General features: G+C 41.6%; 1 protein-coding gene across 1 annotated transcript in view; it reads left to right on the plus strand.

Moving 5' to 3' along the window:
• LOC127001188 (serine-rich adhesin for platelets-like) overlaps positions 1-25,877 on the plus strand; it is a 199,854-nt gene that overhangs the window by 76,978 nt on the left and 96,999 nt on the right. The window contains exons 3-5 of the mRNA XM_050865403.1: positions 13,583-13,750; positions 15,024-15,368; positions 23,307-23,544. Of these exons, the coding sequence (XP_050721360.1) occupies positions 13,583-13,750; positions 15,024-15,368; positions 23,307-23,544 (751 nt within the window). The remainder of the gene's footprint in view (positions 1-13,582; positions 13,751-15,023; positions 15,369-23,306; positions 23,545-25,877) is intronic.

Below are 25,877 nucleotides of genomic sequence, written 5' to 3' on the forward strand. Positions count from 1 at the left end.
TGCAAAAGAAGACGAAGAAGGAGAGAAAAAAGAAGAAAATGAAGAAGAGGAGAATGAAGAAGAAGAAACATAAGAAGAAGAAGAAACAGAAAAAAAAGAATCAGGGGAAGAAACAACAGAAGAGAAAAACAAGAAAACGAATAGAAAAAAAACAAGAAAAAAAACAAGAAAAAAACAATAAAAAGAAGAAAAAAAAGAAGAAGAGGAAAAGAAAGAAGAGGACAAGGAAGATGAAAAAAAGGAGAAAGAGTAGGAGGAGGAGAATCACTAAAAGATAGAACCACGAGGAAAAGAGAAGAGAAAAAAAAGAAACAGAAGTAACAGAAAGAAACAGAAACAGGAAGAAAAAAAAAAACGGATAAGAAAGAGGAAATATTCGATGTATCAGTTCATCATTATTTTCCTCCTCCTCCTCCTCCTCCTCCTCTTCCTACTTCCAAATAACAAAGAACAAAAAAAAAAATAATACAAAACAATAAAAAAGAAGAAGACGCCTGGGGGGGATATGATTCAGGTCTTCAAGTACCTAAAGAACTTCAGTAACGTCGAGCACTCCAAGCTCTTTGAGTTACAGCCCAACTCAAGAACTAGAAACAACGGCCTGCCCATTCACGCGAAGCGATGCAACACAGATGTTGGCTGGAGTTTCTTCTCTAACCGCATCATATGCCATTGGAACGACCTCCCTGCTGAAGTAGTAAGTGCAGAAGCCATCAACTCCTTCAAACATCGCATCGACCGTCACTTCATGACAACAGGAGTGAACTGGAAATACGCACCGAAATGCCTTGAACTGCTCTGCAGGCACCATGCAAGTGACTGTCAGGCAGATCATCACGGCTCTACAGCAGGCAACCTCGTAATGAGCCAATAGGCTTTCTGTTGCCTGTCATTCCATGTTTCAATGTTTCCATGTTTCCTCCTCTTCCTCCTCCTCCTCTTCCTCTTTCTTCTCCTCCTTACTCCTTTCTCTTCTGTTTTCTTTGCCTCGCTTCTCCTCTACTCTCATTTACTTCCTCTTGTCTTCGTGTCTTCTCGTTTCTCGTCTGCTTCATTGTTTTCTCTTTCTTAGTTTTTCCTTTCTTGTTTTCTTTGTTTTCTCCCTCTCTTGTTTTCTTTGTTCCCTTTCTCCTCCTCTGCTGTCTTCTTCCTCATCCTCTTCTCTTTCTCTTTTACTTATTTTGCTTCTCTAGTGTTACTCTCTCTTTCATCATTCTTCGTTTTCCTCTTCTTCGTCTTCCACTTTCTTCTTCCTTTTTTTTCTCTTCTCTCCCTTTTTCGTTCTTTTCAATTCTTTATTCTCCCTCTCTTCCTCTTCTTACTCCTCTTTGTTCTCATCTTCCCTCTCTTCTTCTTCTTCTTTATCTTTCGTTTCCTTTTATTGTTTCTTCCCTCTCTCCCTTCTCCGCTGTCTGTCATTCTTGGTAGTCTTTCTTTTGTTCTCATTCTCTGTGACTCCTTTTGTCATTCTCCTGTTGTCTTTCTGTTTTCCCTGTTCGTCATTCTCTCCTTTTAGTTATTCTTAATCATTCTTAATCATTCTTAGTCATTCTTGTTGCGATCATTCTGTTGTCATTCTCTATAAATTTTTGTCCTCATTTTCCTTTTGTTGTTCTGTCCTTCCTGTTGTCATTTTCCTTTTTGCCGTTGTCTGTTCATTCTTGGTTATCATTCTGTTCATTCTGTTCTTTTCAGCATTCTCCTCTTCTTCTTCCACTTCCTCCTCCTCCTTGTGATTTACCTTTTTATTTCTTGTCTAATCTCCTTCTTTTCCTTCTCCTCCTCTTCCCCTTTTTCTATTTCTTCATTTTACTTCTTTTTTTTTCTTTTCGTTTTCTCCCTCCCTTTCCTTTTCTTCCATCTTCCTCCTCCTCCTCCACCTCCTTCTCTTCCCCTTTATTTTATTTCTTCCTTTTACTCCTTTTCCTCTCTTCGTATTCTCCCTCCTTTTCCTCTTCCTCCTCGTCTTCCTCCCCCTCCAACTCTTCCTTCTCCTCTTCCCCTTTTTCCATTTCATTTAACTCTTCTCTTCGTTGTCTCCTTCCCCTTCCTTTTCCTCCTCGTCTTCCTCCTCCTCCACCTCCTCTCGCTTCTCCTACACCTCTTCCTCCTCCTCCACCTCCTCTCGCTTCTCCCACACCTCTTCTCCTTCCTCCTTCTTCCTCTCTGTCAGTCCTGTCGCCATTCTGTTGTCATTCTGTTATTCCTGTTCTCATTCTCCCGCTATCTGTTTTTATCTGTCTTGTTTGTCGTTTCGCCGCCAGAGTCCAGGACGATTTACAGAGGTCCTTCCCGTTGTTGTGTCCAGGGTCGGTCCAGGAAGGGAAGGGCCGAGCCGTGTCCAGAGGGTCCAGAAGAGTCCATTCTATTTCCTTCCTTCCTCCTCCTCCGTCTCGACTCATTATTCTCCTCCTCCTCCTCCTCCTCCTCCTTCTACCTCTTCTTCTCCTTCTTCGTGATTCGTTAGTCTCTCTCTCCTTGCTCCTCCTTTCTTCGTCTTCCGTTTTTTCTTCCTCTCACTCTCTTCTCCGTCTTTTTTTTATATTTTTCGATTCATTATCCTCTTCCTTCTATTCCTCCTCCTTTCTCCTTCTTTTCGATTCTTTATTCTCCTTCTCCTCCTCCTCCTCCTTCTTCTTTTACCTCTTCTTCTCCTTCTTCGTGATTCATTAGTCTTCCACTTTTCTTCGTTCTCCTCTTCTTCGTCTTTCGCTTCTTCTTCCCCTCTCTCTCTCTCTCTCCATCTCTCTCATCCCACTCTCTCCTCCTCCTTCTTCTTCTCGAGTCTTTATTATCTTCCATCTTTTCTTCCTCCTCCTCCTCCTCTTTCTCATCTTCTATTACTTTTTCGTCTTCATTTTTCGTTTTTATTTTTTATTTTATTTTCGTTTAACACATTTACCTCTTCCTCCTTCTCGTCTCACTTCTCTTTCTCTTCTTCTTTCTCCTCTTCCTCTTTCTGCTTCGTTTCCTCTGCCTCTTTTCTTCTCTTTTCTCTCTCTTCTTATTTCGTAACACTCCTTCTCTGTTCCTTCTCTTTCTAATTCCTTCTTTCGTATCAGTCTTTCCCTTTCATCTCTTTCTTTTCCTATCCCTTTTTCCTCCTTCTCCACCTCTTCCTGTTTCTCCTTCCTTCTGTTCCTTTCTTTCTCCTTTTTCTCTCTCCTCTTTCTCCTTTTCTTTTTTCTCCTTTTCTTCTTCCTCCTTGTCTTCTTTCTTCTTTCTTCTTCCTCCTTTTCCTTTTCCTTCTGTTCCTTTTTTTTTTCAGTCTCCTCCTTCTCCTCCTCTTTTTCCTCCTTTTCTTCTTCCTCCTTGTCTTCTTTCTCCTTTATTCTTCCTCCCTTTCCTCTTTGTCCTCCTTTTCTTCCTCCTCCACTTTCTCCTCTTCATGAATTTCCTTTTATTTCCTGTTTCTCTTCCTCCTCCTCACCATCTTCCTTTCCTTTCTTTATTCCTTCCTTTCTATTCCTTACATAATTTTTTTTCTTGCATTTTCCTTTTCTTCCTCTTTTTTATCTTCCTTCTTTTCCATTTTATTCCTTTTCCATTCTGTTTCCTTCTTTTCTTTTTCTCTTTTTTTCTTCTCCTCCTCTCCTCCTCTCTCGCGCCCACTTCTTGATGAGGCGTTTATCTCCTTCTCTCCCTCCTCCCCTCTTCCTCTTCTTCTTCTTCCCTTCTTCTTCCTCCATTTCCCTCCTTCGTCTTCCTTCCTCCCTCACGCCGTGTGTCTCCAAGCCCCTAGGTATAATTTTTCCTCCTTCTCTCCTTCTCTCCTCCTCCTTAATTTCATCCGTTTCTGTCCTTCCTCCTCCTTCGCCTTTTCCGCCTCCTCCTCTTCCTCTTCCTCTTCCTCCACTTCGTCCTTCTCTTGATTTACGTTTTATATCCTGTTTCATTTCCTCCTCCTCCTCCTCCTTCACCTCCTCCTCTTCCTTCTCTTCCTCTTTTTTTGCTTCTTCTTCTTTTTTTCTTTTCGTTTTCCTCCCTCCCTTTCCTTGTCTTCCTTCTCCTCCGCCTCATCTTCCCTCACCTCCTCTTTTTCTTCTTCTTCCTCCTCCTCCTCCTCTTCAAATTAATGTAAGGAGGAATTTGTTGTTCCTATAGACTTAGTTTTTTTTCTCTCTCTCTCTCTCTCTCTCTCTCTCTCTCTCTCTCTCTCTCTCTCTCTCTCTCTCTCTCTCTCTCTCTCTCTCTCTCTCTCTCTCTCTCTCTCTCTCTCTCTCTCTCTCTCTCTCTCTCTCTCTCTCTCTCTCTCTCTCTCTCTCTCTCTCTCTCTCTCTCTCTCTCTCTCTCTCTCTCTTTTTCCTTCATATTCTTCTTAGTTCCATCTGTTTATCGTTTTCTTTTCTCTTTCACTCTTTCTACTTTCATTTTATTCTTCCTTTTTGCTTTCATTCTATCCTTCTCATTTTCCTTTGTCTTTCTTTCCTTCTCTTTTTTTCCTTCATTCCTTCTTTCTCTCACTTTTTTATTTCTTTTTTTAATGTTTCTATCTATATCTTTATTGTCTCTTTCCTTTCATCATTCCTTCTTTCCCTTTTTCTTTTTCCTTCATTTCTTTTTCTCTCTTCTTTTTTCTCTTTCTCTTTCCTTCTTCCCGCGTTCTCTCTCTTCCTTTCCCTTTCCCTGTCTCTCTCTCCTTCTCTCTCTTTCTTTCTTATTCCTTCTTTCGTATGATTATCTTTTCGTCTCTTTCTTTTTCTCTTCCCTTTATCCTCCTCCTCCTCTTCCTATTCTTCCTCTTCGTAGCCTCCCTCTCCTTCTCCACCTCCTTCTCCCTCCCACTCTCTCCCTCCCCTCCCCCCTCCGCGCTCCCCCAAAGAAGTGGTTTCAGACAGTAATAGCCGCTGAACGTCCTTCGCCTGAGTGGGAGGAACAGGATACTCGAGGACCCTTGACGCTTAGGCTAAAAAGGGCGGCGTGAGCAGTTTATTCAGCCGCTGGAGGAGGGGAAGGAAACATGGAAACACGGACAGGCGGGCAACAGAAAGCCTAACTGTCCACTATATATACGAGGTTGCCCGCTCTAGTGATATGATCTACTCGACAGTCATTTGGTTCTATCTTTCTTTCACTCTTTCTGCTTTCATTTCATTCTTCTTTTTTGCTTATCTTTCTTGCCTTCCTTCTCTCTTCCTTTCCCTCCTCTCTCTCGAGCCGATCAGAGTACTTCATTACGTACGTTCACTTGACTTTTATTGCCACTAAGTAACGGTCGATGCGAGTTTTAAGGGAGTTGATGGTTTCTGCACTTACTATTTCAGCAGGGAGGTTGTTCCAGTGGCGTATGACTCGGGTTGAAACGAAACTCCTGCCAGCGTCTGTATTGTAACGCCTTGCCTGGATGATATGTAGTCCGTGTTTCTAGTTCTTGAGTTGGTTAGGGTTGGTTTGAGTTAGTTTGGTTGAGAAGAGGAGGAGAAATGAGAAATGAAGGTGTTAGGTAAGATAGCGACGATGAAGGGAAGGAATAGTGAATAAAAGTGGAGAGAAGGAGAAGGAAGAAAAGAAGGAGGAGGAGGAAAAATGAAGAATGAAGGTAGTAAGAGAGCAATGATGAAGAGAAGGAATAGTTAAGAAAGATGGAGAGGAGGAGGAGGAAGAAGAGAGCAAGGAAGAGAGAGGAGAAGGATAAAGAGGAAGAGGAAGATAAATGAAGAAAGAAAGGTAGAAAGTAGAAAGAATGAAAGGAAGGAATGGGTGTTAGAAAAGGAGGAGGAGAAGGAGGAGGAGGAGGAGGAGGAGGAGAAGGAGGAAAAGGTATTGGTGTTGAAGGGAAAGAGAAGGAGTAGAGAAAGATATAGAAGGGACAGTAGTCAAAAGATAGAAATTATGAAAGGAAGTATTGAAAAAAGGGAAAGGAGGAAGAGGAGGATAAGAAGGAAGGAGGAGGAAAAGAAAGAGAGGAGGGATAAGAAGGAGAAAGAAATGGAGGAGGAGGAGGAGGAGGAAGACAGGTGAAAAGAAAAAAAAACATGGATAATGAAAGAAAGGAACGTAGAAGGGAAAACGAAGAAGAAAATAAAGTAAGGATGAAAAAAAAAGAATGGTGTGAGCAGGTTATTCAGATACTAGAAGAAGAGGAGGAGGAGAGAGAGGAGGAAGGAAGGAAGGAAGGAAGGAAGGAAGGAAGGAAGGATCAGTGAGCGGAGTTGTCAAGTCTGTGATCTTTTATAGCGAATGTTTTTTTTCTTTCTTCTTTGTTTGATGGCGTTCCTTTTGTGGCTATTTAGAGGAGGAGGAGAAGGAGGAGGAAGGAGGAGAGGGAGGAGGAGGAGGTAGGGAAGGGGGAGGGAGGGAGGAGAGAGGGAGAGGGAGCATAAGAATCAGAGACTTCGTTTATACATTCGGTGATATTTTGTCGTCATTGTTTGTGTTTGTCTTGAAATGGTCCCTGTGTGGATGTTTAATGGAGGAGGAGGAGGAGGAGGAGGAGGAGGAGGAGGAGGAAGGGAAGGAGGAGGTGTGAGGGGGAGGAGGAGGGATGGAAGGAAGGAACGGGCGTAACACTTCGAAAACAAAATATTGGTATAGTGACCTCGATGTGTGTTCCTCCTTTGGTCTTTCCTCTTAAGTGGTACGTGACCTTGAGAGCCTTAGCCGACTTGAAAGAGGAGGAGGAGGAGGAGGAAGAAGAAGAAGGAGATGAAGAAGAGGTCATTGTATTGATGGTGATAATGGTCGTAAAGGAAAAGGAGGAAACGGAGAAGAACGAAATGAGAGAATAGAGAATCGGTTCCTGTAAGATGGCAAAGTAGGAAGGAAGGAAGGATTGAAGAAAGGAAGGAGGAGGAGAGGGAATCCATGCAAGGAAGACCAAAGTGGAGGGAAGGAGGAAGGAGGAGGAGAGAGAAAAAATCCATGTAAGGAAGACCAAAGTGGAGGGAAGGAGGAAGGAGGAGGAGAGAGAAAAAATCCATGTAAGGAAGACCAAAGTGGAGGGAAGGAGGAAGGAGGAGAGAGAGAAAATCCATGTAAGGAAGACCAAAGTGGAGGGAAGGAGGAAGGAGGAGGAGAGAGAAAAAATCCATGTAAGGAAGACCAAAGTGGAGGGAAGGAGGAAGGAGGAGGAGAGAGAGAAAATCCATGTAAGGAAGACCAAAGTGGAGGGAAGGAGGAAGGAGGAGGAAACATGGAAACATGGAAATGCAGGCAACAGAAAGCCTATTGGCTCATTACGAGGTTGCCCGCTTTGGTGATTTAATCTGCCCGACAGCCTGGGGCCTGGGGAGCAGATGAAAGCACCTCGATATTGAGGAACAGATGAAAGCACCTCGATATTGAGGAGCAGATGAAAGCACCTCAATATTCAGTTCACTCCTGACGCAGCGAAGTGACGGTCGATTCTATATTTGAAGGAGTTGATGGTATTCGCATTTATTACGGATGACTCGGTTTGAAAAGAAACTCCTTCCGATGTCTGTGTTACATCGACTAGACTGAATGGGTAAACCGTTATTTCTTGTTCTTAGGTTGGTTTGCAGTTCAAAGAATTTGGGTAATTGACGTTATTGAATTTTTTCAGATACTTGAAGACTTGAATCATATCCCCTCGCAGGCGTCTTTTCTCCAATGTAAAGAGACTGAGTCTTTTGAGTCGTTCCTCGTACGGTTGAGCTCTGAAGGTTGGAATCATCTTCGTGGCGCGTCGTTGAATCCTTTCCAGTTCCAGTTCCTCTTTTTACAGTGATTAGCGTGTTTCAGGTCACTGCTGATAGTGACTCCAAGATCCTTTTCCTCCTGCATCGCTTGCAAAGGTCTCCCAATCATGATGTATGTGTGGTTACTATTTCTGGACCCAATGTGCATGACTTTGCATTTGTCAACATTAAAAGACATTTGCCATTTTTCCGACCATTCGATAATGTGATTGAGGTCTTTCTGAATGATCTCGCAGTCGGTCTTTGTGAGGGCCTTTCCCCCCACCTTGGTGTCATCAGCAAATTTCGATATTGTTGATTTCAGTCCTGATTCGAGGTCGTTATACATATGATGAAGAGAATGGGTCCCAGCACTGACCCTTGAGGCACTCCACTAGTGACTGGAAGCCAATCGGAAGGCTGTCCGTTGAGTAGTATTCGTTGTTTTCTGTCGGTGAGCCAATCTCTTATCCACGCGATCAGATTGGCTCCAATGCCCGCCGAGTGCAGTTTCTTAAGGAGTCGCTCGTGCGGTACCTTGTCGAAGGCTTTCTGATAGTCCAGGTATATAACATCACTGGGGGAGAGAGAAAATTCATGCAAGGAAGACCAAAGTGGAGGAAAAGAGGAAAGGAAGGAGAGAGTGAATCCTTGGAAAAAAGAGCAAAGCAGAGAAAGAAAGAGAAAGGAGGAAGAAGGATAACGGAGTGAGAACAAATGGAGAGGAAATGAGTGAGTTCGTGAGAGTGAAAGTCAAGTGAAGAAGGAAGGAAGAAAAGAGGGAGAGAGAGCAAGAGACGATAGAGTTGGATCCTGTATTGAGAAGGAAAGTGGAGGGAGGAAGGAAAGAGGGAAAGAGGGTTAAAAGAGGGTGAGAGAAGAGCAAATTACCTGGGATGTGGAGTCGGAGTCGGAAGTCGGTGGAGTCGCCTACTTTTGGCCAGAGTCGAAGTCGGTGGAGTCGGCTACTTTTGGCCAGAGTCGAAGTCGGTGGAGTCGGCTACTTTTGGCCAGAGTCGGAGTCGGTGGAGTCGCCTACTTTTGGCCAGAGTCGGAGTCGGTGGAGTCGCCTACTTTTGGCCGGAGTCGGAGTCGGTGGAGTCGCCTACTTTTGGCCAGAGTCGGAGTCGGTGGAGTCGGCTACTTTTGGCCGTAGTCGGAGTCAGTAAAAATATCTCCGACTCCAACTCCTTAACATAATCAATACTCGTTTAATGTACTTGGCTGCACTGCTAAAATAGTGTTGCCAGTTTATGAACATTTTCCACAAATTTGTCTGAAAGATAAGTTTTTGTGTGAGCTCTTGTGGGAAGATTAAGACAAACAAACATGTACAGTGGATTTATTTATGGGAATGTGGATTATTAGCCTGAGAATTAATGAGATAAATTACTAAAGCTAGACGATGTCATATAAGACGTACCCAACGACTCGTGCTGCATCGGGCGAGTCTGATTCCTGTGACATACTCGTGTCGGTCTCCACTCAGCATTGAACCTGTGCTAGGCTGCTCAGGGGTCAGCATTGGGGAACTAAAGTGAAGGGGAGATTTTTTTTTTTTTTTTTTACGTCTCCGCCTATTGACCCGGTAGGTTTGCTTGAGGGGCCTGGATGGTATACGGCCCCACCCCGTCATGGCGCAGGCAAGTGTTTATAGTGGCGCCATCTTCCCTAATGGCAATATGAAAGAGTTCGTGCGTAGAGAATCCAAATTAAAACGATCTTTCCTATTAGTGAGATTCCATCCTTCCGTCTTGTGTCGTCCAGTGTTGCCAATCCACAAGTTCTTAAGCGGACAGCTCCCAGATTGTCTTCTCCGCTGGTCCTGAAGGTTGGCGACTAAGTAGGTTGCTGGGAAAACTGATAAAGGTAGAAAGTAAGGTAGAAAGGATGGAAGGAAGGAATGAGTGAATGCTGGAAAAGGATGATGAGGATGAGGATGATGAAGAGGAAATACGAAAAGGGGGAGACAGAGGGAAGTATAGAAGGGGTGACGGAAAACAAGGGGTGAAGGAAAGAAGGAATGAAAGAGAAAAAGGCTAAAAAAGTCATTGGAAGGTAGAAATTCTGAAAGGAATGAAGGAATGAAGGAAGGAAAAAGAGGAGGAGGAGGAGAAGGTGAGGGAGGTTTAAGCAGAGGAAGGAAAAGAAAACTGATGTCTGGAAAAGGAAAAGGAAGAGGAAGAAGAAGAAGAAGAAGAAGAGGAAGAAGAAGAAGAAGAAGAAGTAAAGTAGTGGTGGTTGAATGGAAGAGAAAGAAAGAAAATAAGAATATAGAATGAAAAGTAGATAGGAAGGTAGAAATTCTGAGAGGAAGGAAGGAAGGAAGGAAGGAAGGAAGGAAGGAAAAGGAGGAGGAGGAGAGTAAAGGACGAGGGGTTTAAGAACGAGAAGGAAAAGAAAACTGTATTCTCCGCTGGTCCTGAAGGCTGTCCACTAAATACGTTGCCGGGAAAACTAATGTCACGGGCAGGATTTTGGGTAGATTAAATCGTTTATCTTCTGGTGTTCTCTGTAGGAAGTAAAGTTATAAGCGAGTTTTTAAGGGTAGAGAGTTGCTTACGAATGAATTTAATGGTAGAAATAAACATGGAAAGGATTTGGGTAGATGAGACCGTTTATCTATTTGGTGTTCTCTTTAGGAAGGAGTCAAGTTATAAGCGAGTTTTTTAGGGGTAGAGAGTTGCTTACGAATAGATTTAATGGTAGGAATAAACATGGAAAGGTTTTGAGTAGATGAAACCGTTTATCTTATTAGTATTCTCTGTAGGAAGTATTAGCCCCGCTGCACACGACTTTCTACTCTTGCTCATCCTTATACTATCCAAATCCCTTATGCAAGAGTTAACCAGCATCTTCATTCCTTCATCCCTGTGCTGTCCAAATCCCTTATGCAAGAGTTAAGCAGCATCTTCATTCCCTCATCCCTGTGCTGTCCGAGTCCCTTATGCAAGAGTTAAGCAGCATCTTCATTCCTTCATCCCTGTGCTGTCCAAATCCCATATGCAAGAGTTAAGCAGCATCTTCATTCCTTCATCCCTGTGCTGTCCAAATCCCTTATGCAAGAGTTAACCAGCATCTTCATTCCTTCATCCCTGTGCTGTCCAAATCCCTTATGCAAGAGTTAACCAGCATCTTCATTCCTTCATCCCTGTGCTGTCCAAATCCCTTATGCAAGAGTTAACCAGCATCTTCATTCCTTCATCCCCGTGCTGTCCAAATCCTTTCTGCAAGAGTTAACCAGCATCTTCATTCCATCATCCCTGTGCTGTCCAAATCCCTTTTGCAAGAGTTAAGCAGCATTTTCATTCCTTAAGGAATGAAAATGCTGCTTAACTCCATCCCTGTGCTGTCCAAATCTCTTATGCAAGAGTTAAGCAGCAGCTTCATTCCTTCATCCCTCTGCTGTGTCTTTTATCCCTTCCGCTGGTAAACTCTGAAACAGCCTTCCTTCGTTTGTATTTCCTCCTGCCTACGACGTGAACTCTGTCAAGAGGAGGGTATCAGGACGCCTCTCCACGAAAAATTGACCTCTCTTTTGGCCACTCGTTCTGTTCCCTTTTGTTGGAGCAGCGTCTAGAGGACTTAATGTGTTGTTGGTTTTGTTTATTGTCCTTGAGCTACCTACCTTGCTCTAAGAAAAGAGCCAAGTAGCTGTTGTTATTAATAGCCTCTTCCATTTAGCGTAACCCGTTTCTGGGTCGTGATCTGTAGAGTCCCTTGATAGATAGAGTCCCGACAGCCTAAGATTTGGACGCCATTATTGTCCCTGTTTTCGCCGCGAGAGCGTGTGCTAGTGTTTGAAAAGGGCGACGAAAACACAGGGCCAATAATGGCGTCTAAATCTTAGGTTGTCGGGATTCTATGAGGGACTCTACAGATCACGACCCAGAAACGGGTTACGCTAAATGGAAGAGGCTATAAGTGTTAATTTGGAAACGTGGAAGTCTGCAGGTCCAGCGGAGAAGACAAGCAGCTTCTTTTCCTTCTCCTTCTTAAACCCCTCTTCCTTTATTCTCCTCTTTCTCTTTTTCCTTCCTTCATTCCTTCCTGCCTTTCAGAATTTTTACCTTCCTCTCTACTTTTCATTCTTTATGCTTTCTTTTTTTTCTTTTTCTTCCATTCCACCACCACTACTTTACTTTTTCTTCTCTTCTTCTTCCTCTTCCTCCTCCTCTTCCTCCTTCACCTCCTCCTCCTCCTCCTCCTCCTCCTCCTCCTCCTCCTCTTCCTCCTCCTCCTACTCCTCCTCCTCTTCTTCCTCCTCCTCCTCTTCCTCCTCCTCCTCTTCCTCCTCCTCCTCCTCCTCCTCCTCCTCCTCCTCTTCATCATCATCATCTTCCTTTTCCAGACATCAGTTTTCTTACCAGTTAACATGATGAATACATTTTTAAGGTACAATATCAGATCAGGGTGTCAAGATCAGAGTTTTTTAGTCGAGTGAACTGTTCTACCTCTTTCGTCTCTTCTCCGTCTACACTAACCTTCTATCCGTTTCGTTTCTCTTCAGACATTCTACTTTCCTACCTCATTTCGTCTCTTCTCAATCTACACTACTCTTCTATCCGTTTCGTTTCTCTTCAGCCACTCTACTTTCCTATACTTCCTTCGTCTCTTCTCAATCTACACATCTCTTCTACCCCTTTTGTTTCTCTTCAGCCACTACTTTCCTATACTTCCTTCGTCTCCTCTCAATCTACACATCTCTTCTACCCCTTTTGTTTCTCTTCAGCCACTACTTTCCTATACTTCCTTCGTCTCCTCTCAATCTACACATCTCTTCTACCCCTTTTGTTTCTCTTCAGCCACTACTTTCCTATACTTCCTTCGTCTCTTCTCAATCTACACTACTCTTCTATCCGTTTTGTTTCTCTTCAGCCACTCTACTTTCCTGCTTCCTTCGTCTCTTCTCAATCTACACTACTCTTCTACCCCTTTTGTTTCTCTTCAGCCACTCTACTTTCCTATACTTCCTTCGTCTCTTCTCAATCTACACTTCTCTTCTACCCCTTTTGTTTCTCTTCAGCCACTCTACTTTCCTATACTTCCTTCGTCTCTTCTCAATCTACATTTCTCTTCCAACCGTTTTGTTTCTCTTCAGCCACTCTACTTTCCTACCTCCTTCGTCTCCTCTCAATCTACACTACTCTTCTACCCCTTTCATTTCTCTGCAGCCATACTACTTTCCTATCTTTTTCCTCTCTCATCTACTTTCCTATCTCTTTCCTCTCTCATCTACTTTCCTATCTCTTTCCTCTCTCATCTACTTTCCTATCTCTGTCTTTCTTCATGCAGCCTACACTACTTTTCTATTCCGTTCCTCACTTCTACACTGTTTTTCTATCCCTTTTTCCTCTCCCTTCAGCCTCTACTACTTTGATATCCCTTTTCTCTCTCATATACTTTCCTATCTTTGTCTTTCATCAGCCTACTTTACTTTTTTATTCCGTTCCTCACTTCTACACTGTTTTTCTATCCTTTTTCCTCTCCCTTCAGCCTCTACTACTTTGATATCCCTTTTCTCTCTCATATACTTTCCTGTCTCTGTCTTTCATCAGCCTACACTACTTTTTTATTCCGTTCCTCACTTCTACAGTGTTTTTCTATCCCTTTTCCTCTCCCTTCAGCCTCTACGACTTTGCTATCCCTTTTCTCTCTCGCATCTACTTTCCTATCTTTATCTTTCCACAGCCTATATTACTTTTCTATTCCGTTCCTCTCTTCTCAACTTACACTGCTTTTCTATTCCTTTTCCTCTCCCTTCAGCCTGTACTACTTTGCTATCCCTTTTCTCTCTCTCATCTACTTTCCTATCTCTGTCTTTCCTCAGCCTACACTGCTTTTCTATTCCGTTAATCTTTGCTCAACCTACAGTGTTTTTCTATTCCTTTTCGTCTCCCTTCAACCTGTACTACTCTCCTATCCCCTTCGTCTCTCCTCAGCCTGGGCGTGTGTGGCGTCCGTGCTGGCGTGCGTGTGCCTGGCGCCGGCGAGTGCGGACCTAGATGCCTACCGCGTCAACTGGTGCCACTGTGACCTGGACCCGTGTCTCGAGAGTGTCCTCCAGGCACTCCTCAGCAACTCCACAGCGATGCCATCCTGCTCTCCCGGTGAGTGCATAGGGCTGCAGGGATGGAGGAGGTGAAAGATGATGCTGATGATGTGCGATTAGGTGGTAGAGGAGTGAAAGGCCGCAATGTATATAAGGTAACACACGTGACCCTGAAGACAGCATATGAAAACGAGTAACAGGAGGAGTAGGATGTGAAAGATGATGATGATGATGATGATGATGATGATGGTAATGGGGTGGTAGAGGAGGAGTAGGAGGTGAAAGGTGATGATGATGATGGTGATGATGGTGATGATGATGATGGTAATGGGGTGGTAGAGGAGTTTGAGGTGAAAGGTGATGATGATGATGGTGATGATGATGGTAATGGGGTGGTAGAGGAGTTTGAGGTGAAAGGTGATGATGATGATGATGGGGTGGTAGACGAGGAGTAGGAGGAAATAGATAATCAGGGAGAAGGTAGAGGAGTAGGAGACAAGTAATATATGAAAGGATGAAGCTGGTAGATAATAGCAAATAAGTAAACAGAAAATAATTGACGATTTTGAAGGAAGATGAAGGTTGTGAAGAAGCACTTAAAGGATTGATTTAGAAAGTTAAAATTTTGATACATTCTATATAGAAGATTTGTTTGGGTTGATAAATTATACAAGTATGTACATATGTTTATTTTTTTTTAAGGACTGAAGGGTGTAGTGACCGGAATATATTCATTTTGCAAAGCATTTACTTATTTCCTGAAGGTAGAGTGAACAAAGGGAGAAGCAAAATTTCATTGACACGAAAATAAAGCACCCGTGGCACGCTGCTTTATATAAAAAAAAGGGGATAAAAGACCCAAAACAATGATCAAAATGAGTAACAGAGGCGTCTTGAAGAAGCAAAGACCATAGCTCATCAGGGCACACATTGAGGCAAGCTGAACACTTCGCAAGGATACACACTGAAGGAGGTCACTTGAACTTTATCGTTGAACCATAAAACCAATCAGATCATCAAATTTAGCTCCGAAGGTTTCTTAACATTTCCTTCATTGAAAAAGTTTAAGGGCCTTATTCTTAATTATTCGGCGCCTAAGCACAAACATTTTTCAAAGCCTTACAGGAGCAGTGGGCATTTCCATGAGTAGCTCTATGACCCTGGTGTAGTTTCACAAAGCATCCTTACCATAAACGGGAAGAAGACATTCATGAGAACCTAAATTTTCCTTTGGGGCCTTTGGAAATAGTTGATGTAAAAGACGAAACAGACCTAAGTCAAACATCTATTGCAAGGGTACACAAAAACGGGAGTCCTGAATATTTTTGCAGAGCCGCCCACTCAGGTCAGCAAGCCGGGGAATGAGACAACCACCCCCTCCTCCGACTCTGCAGCGGGATCAGGAGCAGGCCAAGTTACTGGGAACACCACCACTACCAATCCCAACGCTGTCACCAGTGTAGCGGGGAACACGTCGAGCAACATAACTCCCACCACTGTTGCATCCGGCGGTAGGCAGGGGGCGGGGAACGACTCCACCACTGACACCACCACTAACACCACTGTTACTGACACAAGCGCCACTGACAGTACCCAAACCACTACAGCTACAGCTACTGCCGAATCCTCCACTACAGACACCATCCCCACCCCCACCACCACCTCCAGTGTCACAGGTAAGGTAGTATTATCACCGGAGGACCACTGGCTGAGGCATAGAAGGGATATTAATTACAGAATCGTGGCTGGAATTCCGTCCCTCGCCCGCGCGCGTGTGTGTGTGTGTGTGTGTGTGTGTGTGTGAGAGTGTTAGTGTGAGTGTGCGTGTGCGCGTGTGTGTGTGGCGGCCCCTCAAGTCTGATGGACCGTCCCCAAGGCGTCTAATGCGTGCTACAAGACAAATTGCTTCCTCCGCTTCCTCCTCTTCCTCTTTTCTCTTTCTTCTCCTCCTCCTCCTCCTCCTCCTGCTTCTCCTTCTCCTTCTCCTCCTTCTCTTGTTCATGGTTATTCTCTTCATATTGTTTTTGTTTCTTATTTTGTTCTCGTCCTCCTCATTTACTTCTTATTCTGCATTCTTCTTTTTTTTTGTCTTCTTTTTCTTATTCTTTTCTTTCCTTTTTCTTTTTCTTTTTTCTTTTTCTTCTTTTTCTTTTCCTTCTTTTTCTTTTTCTTCTTCTCTTCTTCTTCTTCTTCTTCTTCTCCTTCTCCTCCTTTTCTAATGCAAATGGAACGTATTAATTTCGAGTACAATAAAACTATCTTTACCTTTTCTTTCCAGCAATAAGTAACGCATTTTTTTTTTTGGTCTTGACTTTCTTTAACTCGAAGTCGATCCCATTTTGCTGGACGAAAATATTTAGTTGAAGAAAAATCGTTCCCCCTCACATGATCTGATATTTTCGTCTCGCTCTGAAGAAAGTTGGTCAAAAAGTGTTTAAGTTTTCATCGCTCTATAACTAAATTGAGTCTAATCCCCTTTCAGCAGTAGCATAAACTTGACGAAAGACTTTAAACTTTATTTTCTTCTCTGGTAGGTCTGGATGAGTGTAGCTTCTGATCACCTTGAGTATTTTATTTTATTTTGTATTCAGTGTTCATTTTCTCTTTCTGATATTGGCCAAGATAAAAAAAAACGATTCAAGATGTACGTGAATCTGTTTATATGATTTTTTTTCAACATCATTTTCTTCATATTAGGTGTTGCCTGGAGCGCCGGAAAGCCTTTTTGAGGGGCCTCTTCGACGACCCCAGCCCGTTAGTGGCGCAGCCGAATTCTACTTATAGTGGCTGCCGTGATAGTATTTTTTTTTTTACGTCTCTGCCTATTGCGCCGGTAGGCTTGCTTGAGGGGCCTGGATGGTATTCGGCCCCAGCCCGTCATGGCGCAGGCAAGTGTTTATAGTGGCGCCATCTTCTCTTGGCTCATGCTGCCCCCCGGAGCTCGTTCTTGTTTCTTGGACGGTTTCCTCTAGAGTCCGGGTTGATGGGTGGTGTTCAGGACAGCATGTGGGTAGTTTTAAGCCACTCGGCGGTGACTGAAAAATCCGAGGTGGTAGCGTGGGGATTCGAACCCGTGTCGTCCATCACGCGGTGAATGTGGACCCAGCACGCTACCGCTTCAGCCACCGCCTACCCATAAAAATATATGACTCTTGCTTGCCCATGCTGCCCTGGTGCTCCTTTAGACCGTAGTCGGTGAAGTTAGGGTTGACTGAAGACCTGGGCAGCATGTGGGTAATCATCTGCCACTGGGCGGTAGCTTGAAAAATCAGCGTGTTTTGGTGTGACTCAACCAAGGTCCACGGGCTCACCACGCCCGCACGCTGACCACTCCGCCACCGCCTCCCCAATGTTACTCTACGGTTCTTAATTATTTTACTTGAGAGACATATAGATAGATAGATAGATGAGAGAGAGAGAGAGAGAGAGAGAGAGAAGGAAGAAGAAAAAAGAGAAAGAGAAAAGGGGAGATGGAAAGAAGGGGAAAAGGAAAGAAGGGGGAAAGAAACGAAAGGGAAAAAGGAATAAAAGGGGAGAAGGAAAAAAAGGGAGAAGGAAAGAAGGAGAGAAGGAAAGAAGGAGAAAAGAAGAGAAGTCAAGAAAGAGAAAAAGAAAAAAAACCGTCACATCTGCTACCATAATTTTCCTTTCCACTTTAGACTCATCTGAAATACGTGTTCCAGGATATTTGTAGACACTCACTTTCTCGAGACACCGCGCCGTCACGGGCAAACGACGGATTTCAGCTTTTGGAAGAATAAATATTGTCGATTCTTTGCCAGTAAACTCCACTCTTTAACTACCCTACGATGTTTAATTTCTAGTCTCTTGGTTGAATGGGCTGCTTGTTTGTTTGCTAAGGCCATACTAATAGATATTGATAGATGGATAGAGAATGAGATTAATAGACAGAAGAACAGACAGATTCGAGTAAAAAGACAGAATGCATGTATGAGATAATAAAAAAGGAAACAAATAGGAAGAAAATAATGAAATAAAGAAAAAGAAAATAAGAAATAGGTCTTGATACTGAACAGCTTGAGAGAGTGAGAGTGAGAGTGAGAGTGTGTGTGTGTGTGTGTGTGTGTGTGTGTGTGTGTGTGTGTGTGTGTGCTCTTGTCTGCCTGTCTTTCTCTCTGTATGTCTGTCTGTCTGTTATGTGTCTGTATTAGCATGTGTTGTTGTTGTTTGTGAACCTAATGAGAGCTAGCACATAATACATTCAATTCCCCGCAGATAAACTCGCTCGTATAAAGTTTCTGATGTGTTTTTTGAATGTTTGTATGTTGTTTATATGTTGTTTGTTTGTGTGTTTGATTGTGTGTTTAAATATGTGTCTGTATCTGTGCATTCGTGTGTTTAATTATATGTATATGTATATGCGTTTGTTTGTGTGTATTTGAATGTGTATTTTGGTGTATGCATTCGTTTTTTAATGTATTTGTGTGTTTGTGTGTGTTTGAATTTGTGTATATTTGCAGTGTGTATCAGAATTCCTTGTTATTGATCTGTATTTAAACTTCACTTAATTGTTTTGTTGCCTTTCACGTTTATTTCACTTATACGTACACTGATATTTATTTGCAATCTCCTTGTTTAATCTTTGCCCACACTTCATGCACTGCCTGGTTCAGCATATCTGGGAAGTTAAAATACATGCACTCAACTTTTTCGGCACCTGTTTGTTCATCTTTGTTTCTCTCCGTCCTCCTATCCTGTGTCATCCCCTCTTCTCTCTTCCTGCTCTTTTGTGTGTTTCTGTCCTCCTATCCTGTGTCATCCCCTCCTCTCTCTCTTCCTGCTCTTTTGTGTGTTTCTGTCCTCCTATCCTGTGTCATCCTCTCCTCTCTCTTCCTGCTCTTTTGTGTCTTCTTGTCTTCCTATCAGCACCACCTGTCACCTAATTTTCCTCTTCCTTACCTGTCTCAACTTCTCTGGTTCTTGTTTGTTCATCTTTGTTCTCTCTGTCTTCCTATCCTTTGTCTTGTGTCTTCATCTCCTTTCTCTTCCTACTCTTTTGTGTCTTCCTGTCTTCCTATCCACATCACCTGTCACCCTGATTTTCCTCTTCCTTACCTGTCTCAACTTCACTGCCACTGGTTTGTTCAATGTTTCTCTATGTCATCCTATCCTGTGTCTTTCCTCTTTCTTCTTGCTCTTTTGTGTCTTCCTGTCTTCCTATCTACATGACCTGTCATCTAGTTTTCCTCTTCCTTTTCCGTCTCAACTTCTCTGGCACAGGTTTGTTCAATGTTTCTCTATGTCATCCTTTCCTGTGTCTTTCCTCTTTCTTCCAGCTCTTCTGTGTTTTCTCTCTTGCTATCCACATCATCTGTCATCTAATTTTCCACCTTTCCTTTTATATTTAAACATAATATTATGCAAGAAGAGGCTCAAAGTTTCACGTTTCACTTGACTGTTCAGTTCCTCTATGGTATCACTTTTCCCTTCTGTCCTATAAGTATATATATAAAAAAAAACAGGTTAATAGGCGAAAGGAAAGGTAGTAGTTGCTTCATTATAAAACTACACTTCCGTATCATCATTCAACCACCGTGCTATTACTACAAGACCCCCTTCTTTAATTATACCCTTAAGAAATTATATATAAAGTTGAAACTAACGTGACTAGTATTATTGATCTATTCTCATTTCATTAAAAAAGTACAGTTCCATTTCATCATTCTGCCACCACGCTATTAGTAAAGGACCCACTTCGTAGAGTAAATAAACCCTGAAGTGTTAATATAAAAGCCAGCGACTAACGGAACTATTACTATTTATCTGCTCTCATTACCTGATTGCTGTAAATTAGCTATGATTTTGCATGTAAAAAAGTGGATGGGCTCTGTTTTTTACTTCATTTTATTTCTGATTTGAAGTCCTCCTCCTCCTCCTCCTCCTCCTCCTCCTCGTCCTCGCCCTCCTCCTCCTCCTCCTCCTCCTAATCAGACATTACTCGTAGGTTGTATATGAACTATTTATTTACACACACACACACACACACACACACACACACACCTGGCTGCCCACCATAATTAGATATCAGGTATAGGACTGTTCTTTTTAAGCCTCGGATAAGAATTTAGACGAATGCAAATCCTTCCTCAACACACATTTTTCCTCGTCTTCGCTAATGGAGAGATAGAGGGATTGATGGACGGAGGAGGAAGATAGGAATGGACAAAGGAGAGGGAAGGAGGGATGAAGGAGGGATGAAGGACGGGGGAGAGATAGTGAGGGTTGTTTACATGAGATATCCCTGTAATGTGGCAGTGATGTATTGGCAGCACGTTTTCTTTCTTTATTTTCCCGTTTTCTGTGTTTGGTGCATCTTTTCTTCGTTTTCCTCGTTTCTCCGTGCGTTTTCTTTTTTATTTTCCCGTTTTCTTTGTTTAATGCATCTTATTTTCTTCGTTTTCTTTGTTTCGTCGCGCCTTTTTTCTTTATTTTCCCATTTTCTATGTTTGGTATATTCTATTTTCTTCGTTTTCTTTACTTTCCCTTCTCACCAGTACTTGCTTATTTTCTTTCTGATATTTTCTTTATTCTATTGCTCTTATTTATATTCTTTCTTTATCCTTTCATTCTCTTCATCCTGTTTTGTCTTTATTCTTTCATTCAGATTTTATTCTTTCTTGATTCTTTTATTCTCTTTATTTTTCTTTGTCTTTTCTCTCTAGTTTTTCTTATTGTTTTTCTTTTTAACGGCTCTAGCAATTCAGTAACTTCTTTTTGGCGTACTTCTTGGTCTTCTTCTTCTTCTTCTTTTCTTTTTTTTACAACAAAGGAGACGGCGCGAGGGCAACAGCAAGAGTGTAGAAATAAAGTCCGCTACTCACCGATCCCATAATAGACAAAAGTAAAGAGTGGCCAAAAGAGAGGTCAATTTCGGGAGGAGAGGTGTCTTGATACACTCTTCTTGAAGGAAGTCAAGTCATAGGCAGGAGGAAATGCAGACATAGGAAGGCTGTTCCAGAGTTTACCAGTGTAAGGGATGAAAGTTTAAAGATGCTGGTCAACTCTTGCATAAGGGGTCTAGACAGTATAGGGATGGGCTAGAGTAGAAAGTCGAGTGCAGCGGGGCCGCGGAAGGGGGGGGGGAGGCATGCAGTTAGGAAATTCAGAAGAGCAGTCAGCATGAAAATATCGATAGAATATAGAGAGACAACATGGCGGCGGAGGTAGAAGACTGTCAGTATGAGGAGGGGAGTTGATGAGACGAAGAGCCTAAGACTCTACTTTTGTCCAAGAGAACTGTATGAATGGAGCCCCCCACACATGCGATTTGCTGTTCTTACTCTGTATATTTGGTTTTTCAATTTCTAACTTTCTTTAATTTTTCTCATTCCTTGTTTTTTTTTCTTCACTGACCTTTTTCCGTTTCCCTTTTCCATCGGCTTTTGCAACTCACAAACTTTTTTTTTTTTTGCATGTTTCATTGTCTTCATATTTGTTTACTATTTCATGCTTGATTATTACATTTTTTATTCATATTATTCTCTTTCCAATACCAGTTTTCTCATAGCTTTTCCATCCGCACTTTCTTCTCTTGATTTTCTGATGTTATGTGTTTCCTTGCTGTCTTATCTCGTGGCCAACTGTTTAGTTTTTCTGCCCCTTTTCTCATTACCTTTTATACCCTCTTTTTCCTTGTTATGTTTCCTCCTGTTTCAAGTTTTCTCCTTTCGTATCTCCTTTCCGTATCTGTGTAGTGGTTTTGACATCCTATTCTTTATCTTTTCCTCTCTCTTCTAAATTCTAAGTGTGTTTTTTCTGCCTTCCTATCCATTTATCCTTACATCAAATTTTCCTCCGCCTTTCCAGCTTCAACTTTTTTGGCACTCCTTCGTTCTTCTTTGTTCATCTATGACATTTGTTTTCTTTTCTGCCTTCCCATCTTAATGTCTTCCCCTCCTCTCTCTTCCTCTTGCTATATCTTTTTCTGTCTTGCTATCCATAAAACCTGACATCGAATTTTTCACCTACTTTCCTGCTTCAAGTTCTTTGGTCACTCTCCTCTTTGTTTCGCTGTGATATTTGTTTTCTTTTCTCTCTATTTATCGTATGTTCTTATCTCCTCTCTCTTCCTCTTGCTATACATTTCTCTGTCTTCCTATCCATAAAACCTGACATCGAATTTTTCACCTACTTTCCTGCTTAAATTTCTTTGGTCACTCTCCTCTTTGTTTCTCTATGATATTTGTTTTCTTTTCTCTCTATTTATCGTATGTTCTTATCTCCTCTCTCTTACTATTCCTATGTGTTTAGTGTTTTCCTATCTCCATTTCATCAAATTTTCCTCCTTCTGCTTCATTTCGGGGGCACTTTCCTCCTTGTTCCTCTGTTCCTTTGTTTATCTTACTCTGTTTGGTTTTTCAATATTTTAATTTCGCATTGTTATTATTTGTTTTTTCTTCATTGACCTTTTTTTTGTTTTCCCTTTCCATCGGTTTAGCAACTTACAAACTTAATTTTTGGGGTGTTTCTTTGCCTTCTTATGTATTTATCTTCTCTTCCTTTGATTTTCTATTTATTAAATTTTTTCTGTCCAATACCAGTTTTCTTATTGCATTTTCATCTGCATTTTCTTCTGATTTTCTGATGCAGTGTATTTCCTCGCTGTCTTATCTCGTGTCTTCTTATTCTGCCCTTTATCTTGTTACCTTTTATGCCGTCTTTTTTCCTTACTGCGTTTCCTCCTGTTGTAAAATCATCACTCACACAAACCATTTCATAATATACATCAAGGCATTTGTGATCAGTCTATGTATCATCTATTTTGGGGTTTATATCATGGCACAAATTTGGCCCGTCACTGCTACACGGTAAAGCCACAAATTTGGCCCGTCGCTGCTACCGGGTTAAGTATGTTTTCTGTATTTCTATTCAATGTATTTCTCTCCTCTCTCTCCCTCTTCTTGTGTGTTTTCCTGTCTTCCTCTCCATATTACCCGACACCTAATCTTCCTCAGTCTTTCCTGCATTCCTTTCCTCCGCACCTTTCCATCCACTCTCTTCCTTCGTGTAATTTCTTTCTTTTCTCTCATTACCTTTCCTTGCCGTTTGTCTGCTGGATGTTGTTTTGCTTTCCCACTGTTCATCTCTTTTCACTGCATAAGTTATTGATAGACATGAAGCCAGGTATGCGATCGCGCGTTTTGCATTTGTTAGAGTTTGTTTTAAGCGATTATTATTGTCGCTACTATTTTCTTGGCACGGTTATTTTTTTATGTTGTTGTTGTTGAATGCTGATGTGTAGAGACGAGTGATATTTGTTTTAAAGGATTCATGTTTTGTCATTTTAATTGTTTTGTTTACTTTTCCTTGATTTTATTGTTTTTGTTTTTGTTCTTCTGCTTCTTCTTTGTCTTCGTCTTTATTTCTCCTTCTTCTTCTTCTTTTCTTCTTCTTCTTCTTCTTCTTCTTCTTCTTCTTCTTCCTCTTCCTCTTCCTCTTCTTTTTCTTTTTCTTTTTCTTTTTCTTCTTCTTTTTCTTCTTCTTCTATCATTATCATTACTTTCCTATTTATTTGCTTATTTACTTATTTACGCATTTACTGTTTTCCTTTATCTAATTTCATTGTAAGTAATTCAAGTTCTATAATGCTTCAGATTCCACCACCACCAAGACTCCAACCACCACCAACACCACCACAACTAACACCACCGCCACTGATCCTACCACCACCACCAACGCAACCACCACCATCGCACCCACCACCGCCACTGATCCTACCACCACCACCAGCGCACCCACCACCACCAACGCAGCCACCACCACCAACGCAACCACCACCACCGCCGCAACCACCACCATCGAGCCTACCACCCCCGCTTCTGTGGTGGGACGGTAAGAATGTCCTTGTTTTGGTCTTGGTCTTGGCTAGGAAGGTAGTCGAACTATTTGGTGTTGACTATACAGCCTTCATAACGGCTTACTCCCTCTGGTCAAACTTCAGGGACCATATTCTCAAACCTTTCGGCGCCCCAGCACACTTATTTGACACGATTTCCGTAGGAGTTTTGGGCATTTCCAGGGATAGTTTAACCCCTTGACTGCGGATTTCCTACCAGAAGACATCACCAAGCTACAGGAGTGGAACAAAAAGTGGCTGCTACAATTTAATGAAGAAAAATGTAAAGTCCTGCACCTTGGGAGGGGATATCCAGCACACCAATACCACATGGGAAACACTCCACTATCCACCACAGAGGCTGAGAAAGACCTGGGACTATATGTTACCAAGCTACCAGTGGCGGTAAAGGGTTAACGGCCCTGGTGGTAGTTTGACTCTTCTTCTATGCTATGATTGTGAAAATACTCGTGGACACCATACCCGTTAAACTCCTTTTTGACCTTTGATGATAGTTGATGTGGGAAGTGAAAGCGTCTGAGAGCACCGACCCAGGTCAAGACGTGTCAACACTTCCCCACATGAAGGACAGTCTCGGATGTCGCACCCTTTTCCGCCGCGAAGGATCTTGTAGTTTCCTCGTATAATGTTGCCTGCTCGTCATTCCCCCTTGAGGACCCTTATTCTCAAACACTTCGGGCCTTACACACCAATATCTGATAAGACTTTCGTAGAGGTTGTTGTGGGTATTTCCATGGGTAGTTTTATGAGTCTGGTGATAGTTTGACAAGCCCTCTGCACCATAAAGCTTTCGTAGAGGTTGTGGTGGGTATTTCCATGGGTAGTTTTATGAGTCTGGTGATAGTTTGACAAGCCCTCTGCACCATGAACGTGAAAAACAATCATCAGTACCCGACGAGTCTCCTGCATGGACTTTGGAAATTGTTCTTGTGAAAGCTGACAGCGCCTGAGAATACGAGACCTGGTGTATAATCCATGATGATAACTCCAAACAGATAAGGATTTTGTTAGGGGTTGCCGTGGGTATTTCCATGTGTGGTTTTATTAAGGGGCTATTACACTGGGCAAATTTTCCGTGGATCTTCAGTCAAACCACGATTTCCGCTGGCGTGGTTCTCACATTTCCGTGGTTTTCTGACGAGTCCACGATCTTCCAAAGCTATGGTAGATTTCACTGAAGGACGACGGTATTACTCACCATCATCATCATCAGCAGCAATAACAAGAAACACATGAGAACCACGCCAGCGGAAATCGTGGTTTGACTGAAGATCACGGAAAATTTGCCCAGTGTAATAGCCCCTCTAGTCTGGCAATAGTTTAATAAGGCTTCTGTACCGTGAATGTGAAAGACGCTGATGAGAACCCGAGTAATCTCCTTTATGGCCTTTGGAAAATGTTGTGGGATCCGAAAGTGTCAGAGAATAGTCTAGTATATGATCCATTATGACGGCCAAACTATTGCGAGCGTCCCCACGTTCTTTGTCACACTCAAAAATAGAAATAAAAAATAGAAATAAAAAAATATAAATAAAAAATTGAAATAAAAAAATAGGAATAAAAAAATAGAAATAAAAAAATTGAAAAAAAATAGAAATAAAGAAATATAAAATAAATAGAAAATAGAAATAAAAAATAGAAATAAAAAAATAGAAATAAAAAATAGAAATAAAGAAATATAAATATAAATAGAAACAGAAAGTAGAAATAAAAAATAGAAATGAAAAAATAGAAATAAAAAAATAGAAATAAAAAATAGAAATAAGAAAAAAAATAGAAATAAAAAAGATGAAATAAAAAAACAGAAATAGAAATAGAAAATAGAAATAAAAAAATAGAAATAAAAAAATAGAAATAAAAAAATGAAATAAAAAAACAGAAATAGAAATAGAAAATAGAAATAAAAAAATAGAAATAAAAAAATAGAAATAAAAAAATAGAAATAAAAAAATGAAATAAAAAAACAGAAATAGAAACAGAAAATAGAAATGAAAAAATAGAAATAAAAAAAATAGAAATAAAAAAATGAAATAAAAAAACAGAAATAGAAACAGAAAATAGAAATAAAAAATAGAAATAAAAAAATAGAAAAAATTAGAAATAAAAAAATAGAAATAAAAAAATAGAAATCAAAAATAGAAATCAGAACTATAGCGGCTCAGCTCAGTTCGTTCGTTTCACACTTTGCCTAAAACGAACTCGATAATCCACAGAATCCTTTGAAATACATACCGATGAATTTATTATGCCTTGCCGTTGCATTTTTGAGGAGCATAAAGACATTTCGTCACCCAAGTACGCATATTTG

The sequence above is a fragment of the Eriocheir sinensis genome, chromosome 20 (genome assembly GCF_024679095.1).
Source record: "Eriocheir sinensis breed Jianghai 21 chromosome 20, ASM2467909v1, whole genome shotgun sequence".
Lineage (NCBI taxonomy): Eukaryota > Metazoa > Arthropoda > Malacostraca > Decapoda > Varunidae > Eriocheir > Eriocheir sinensis.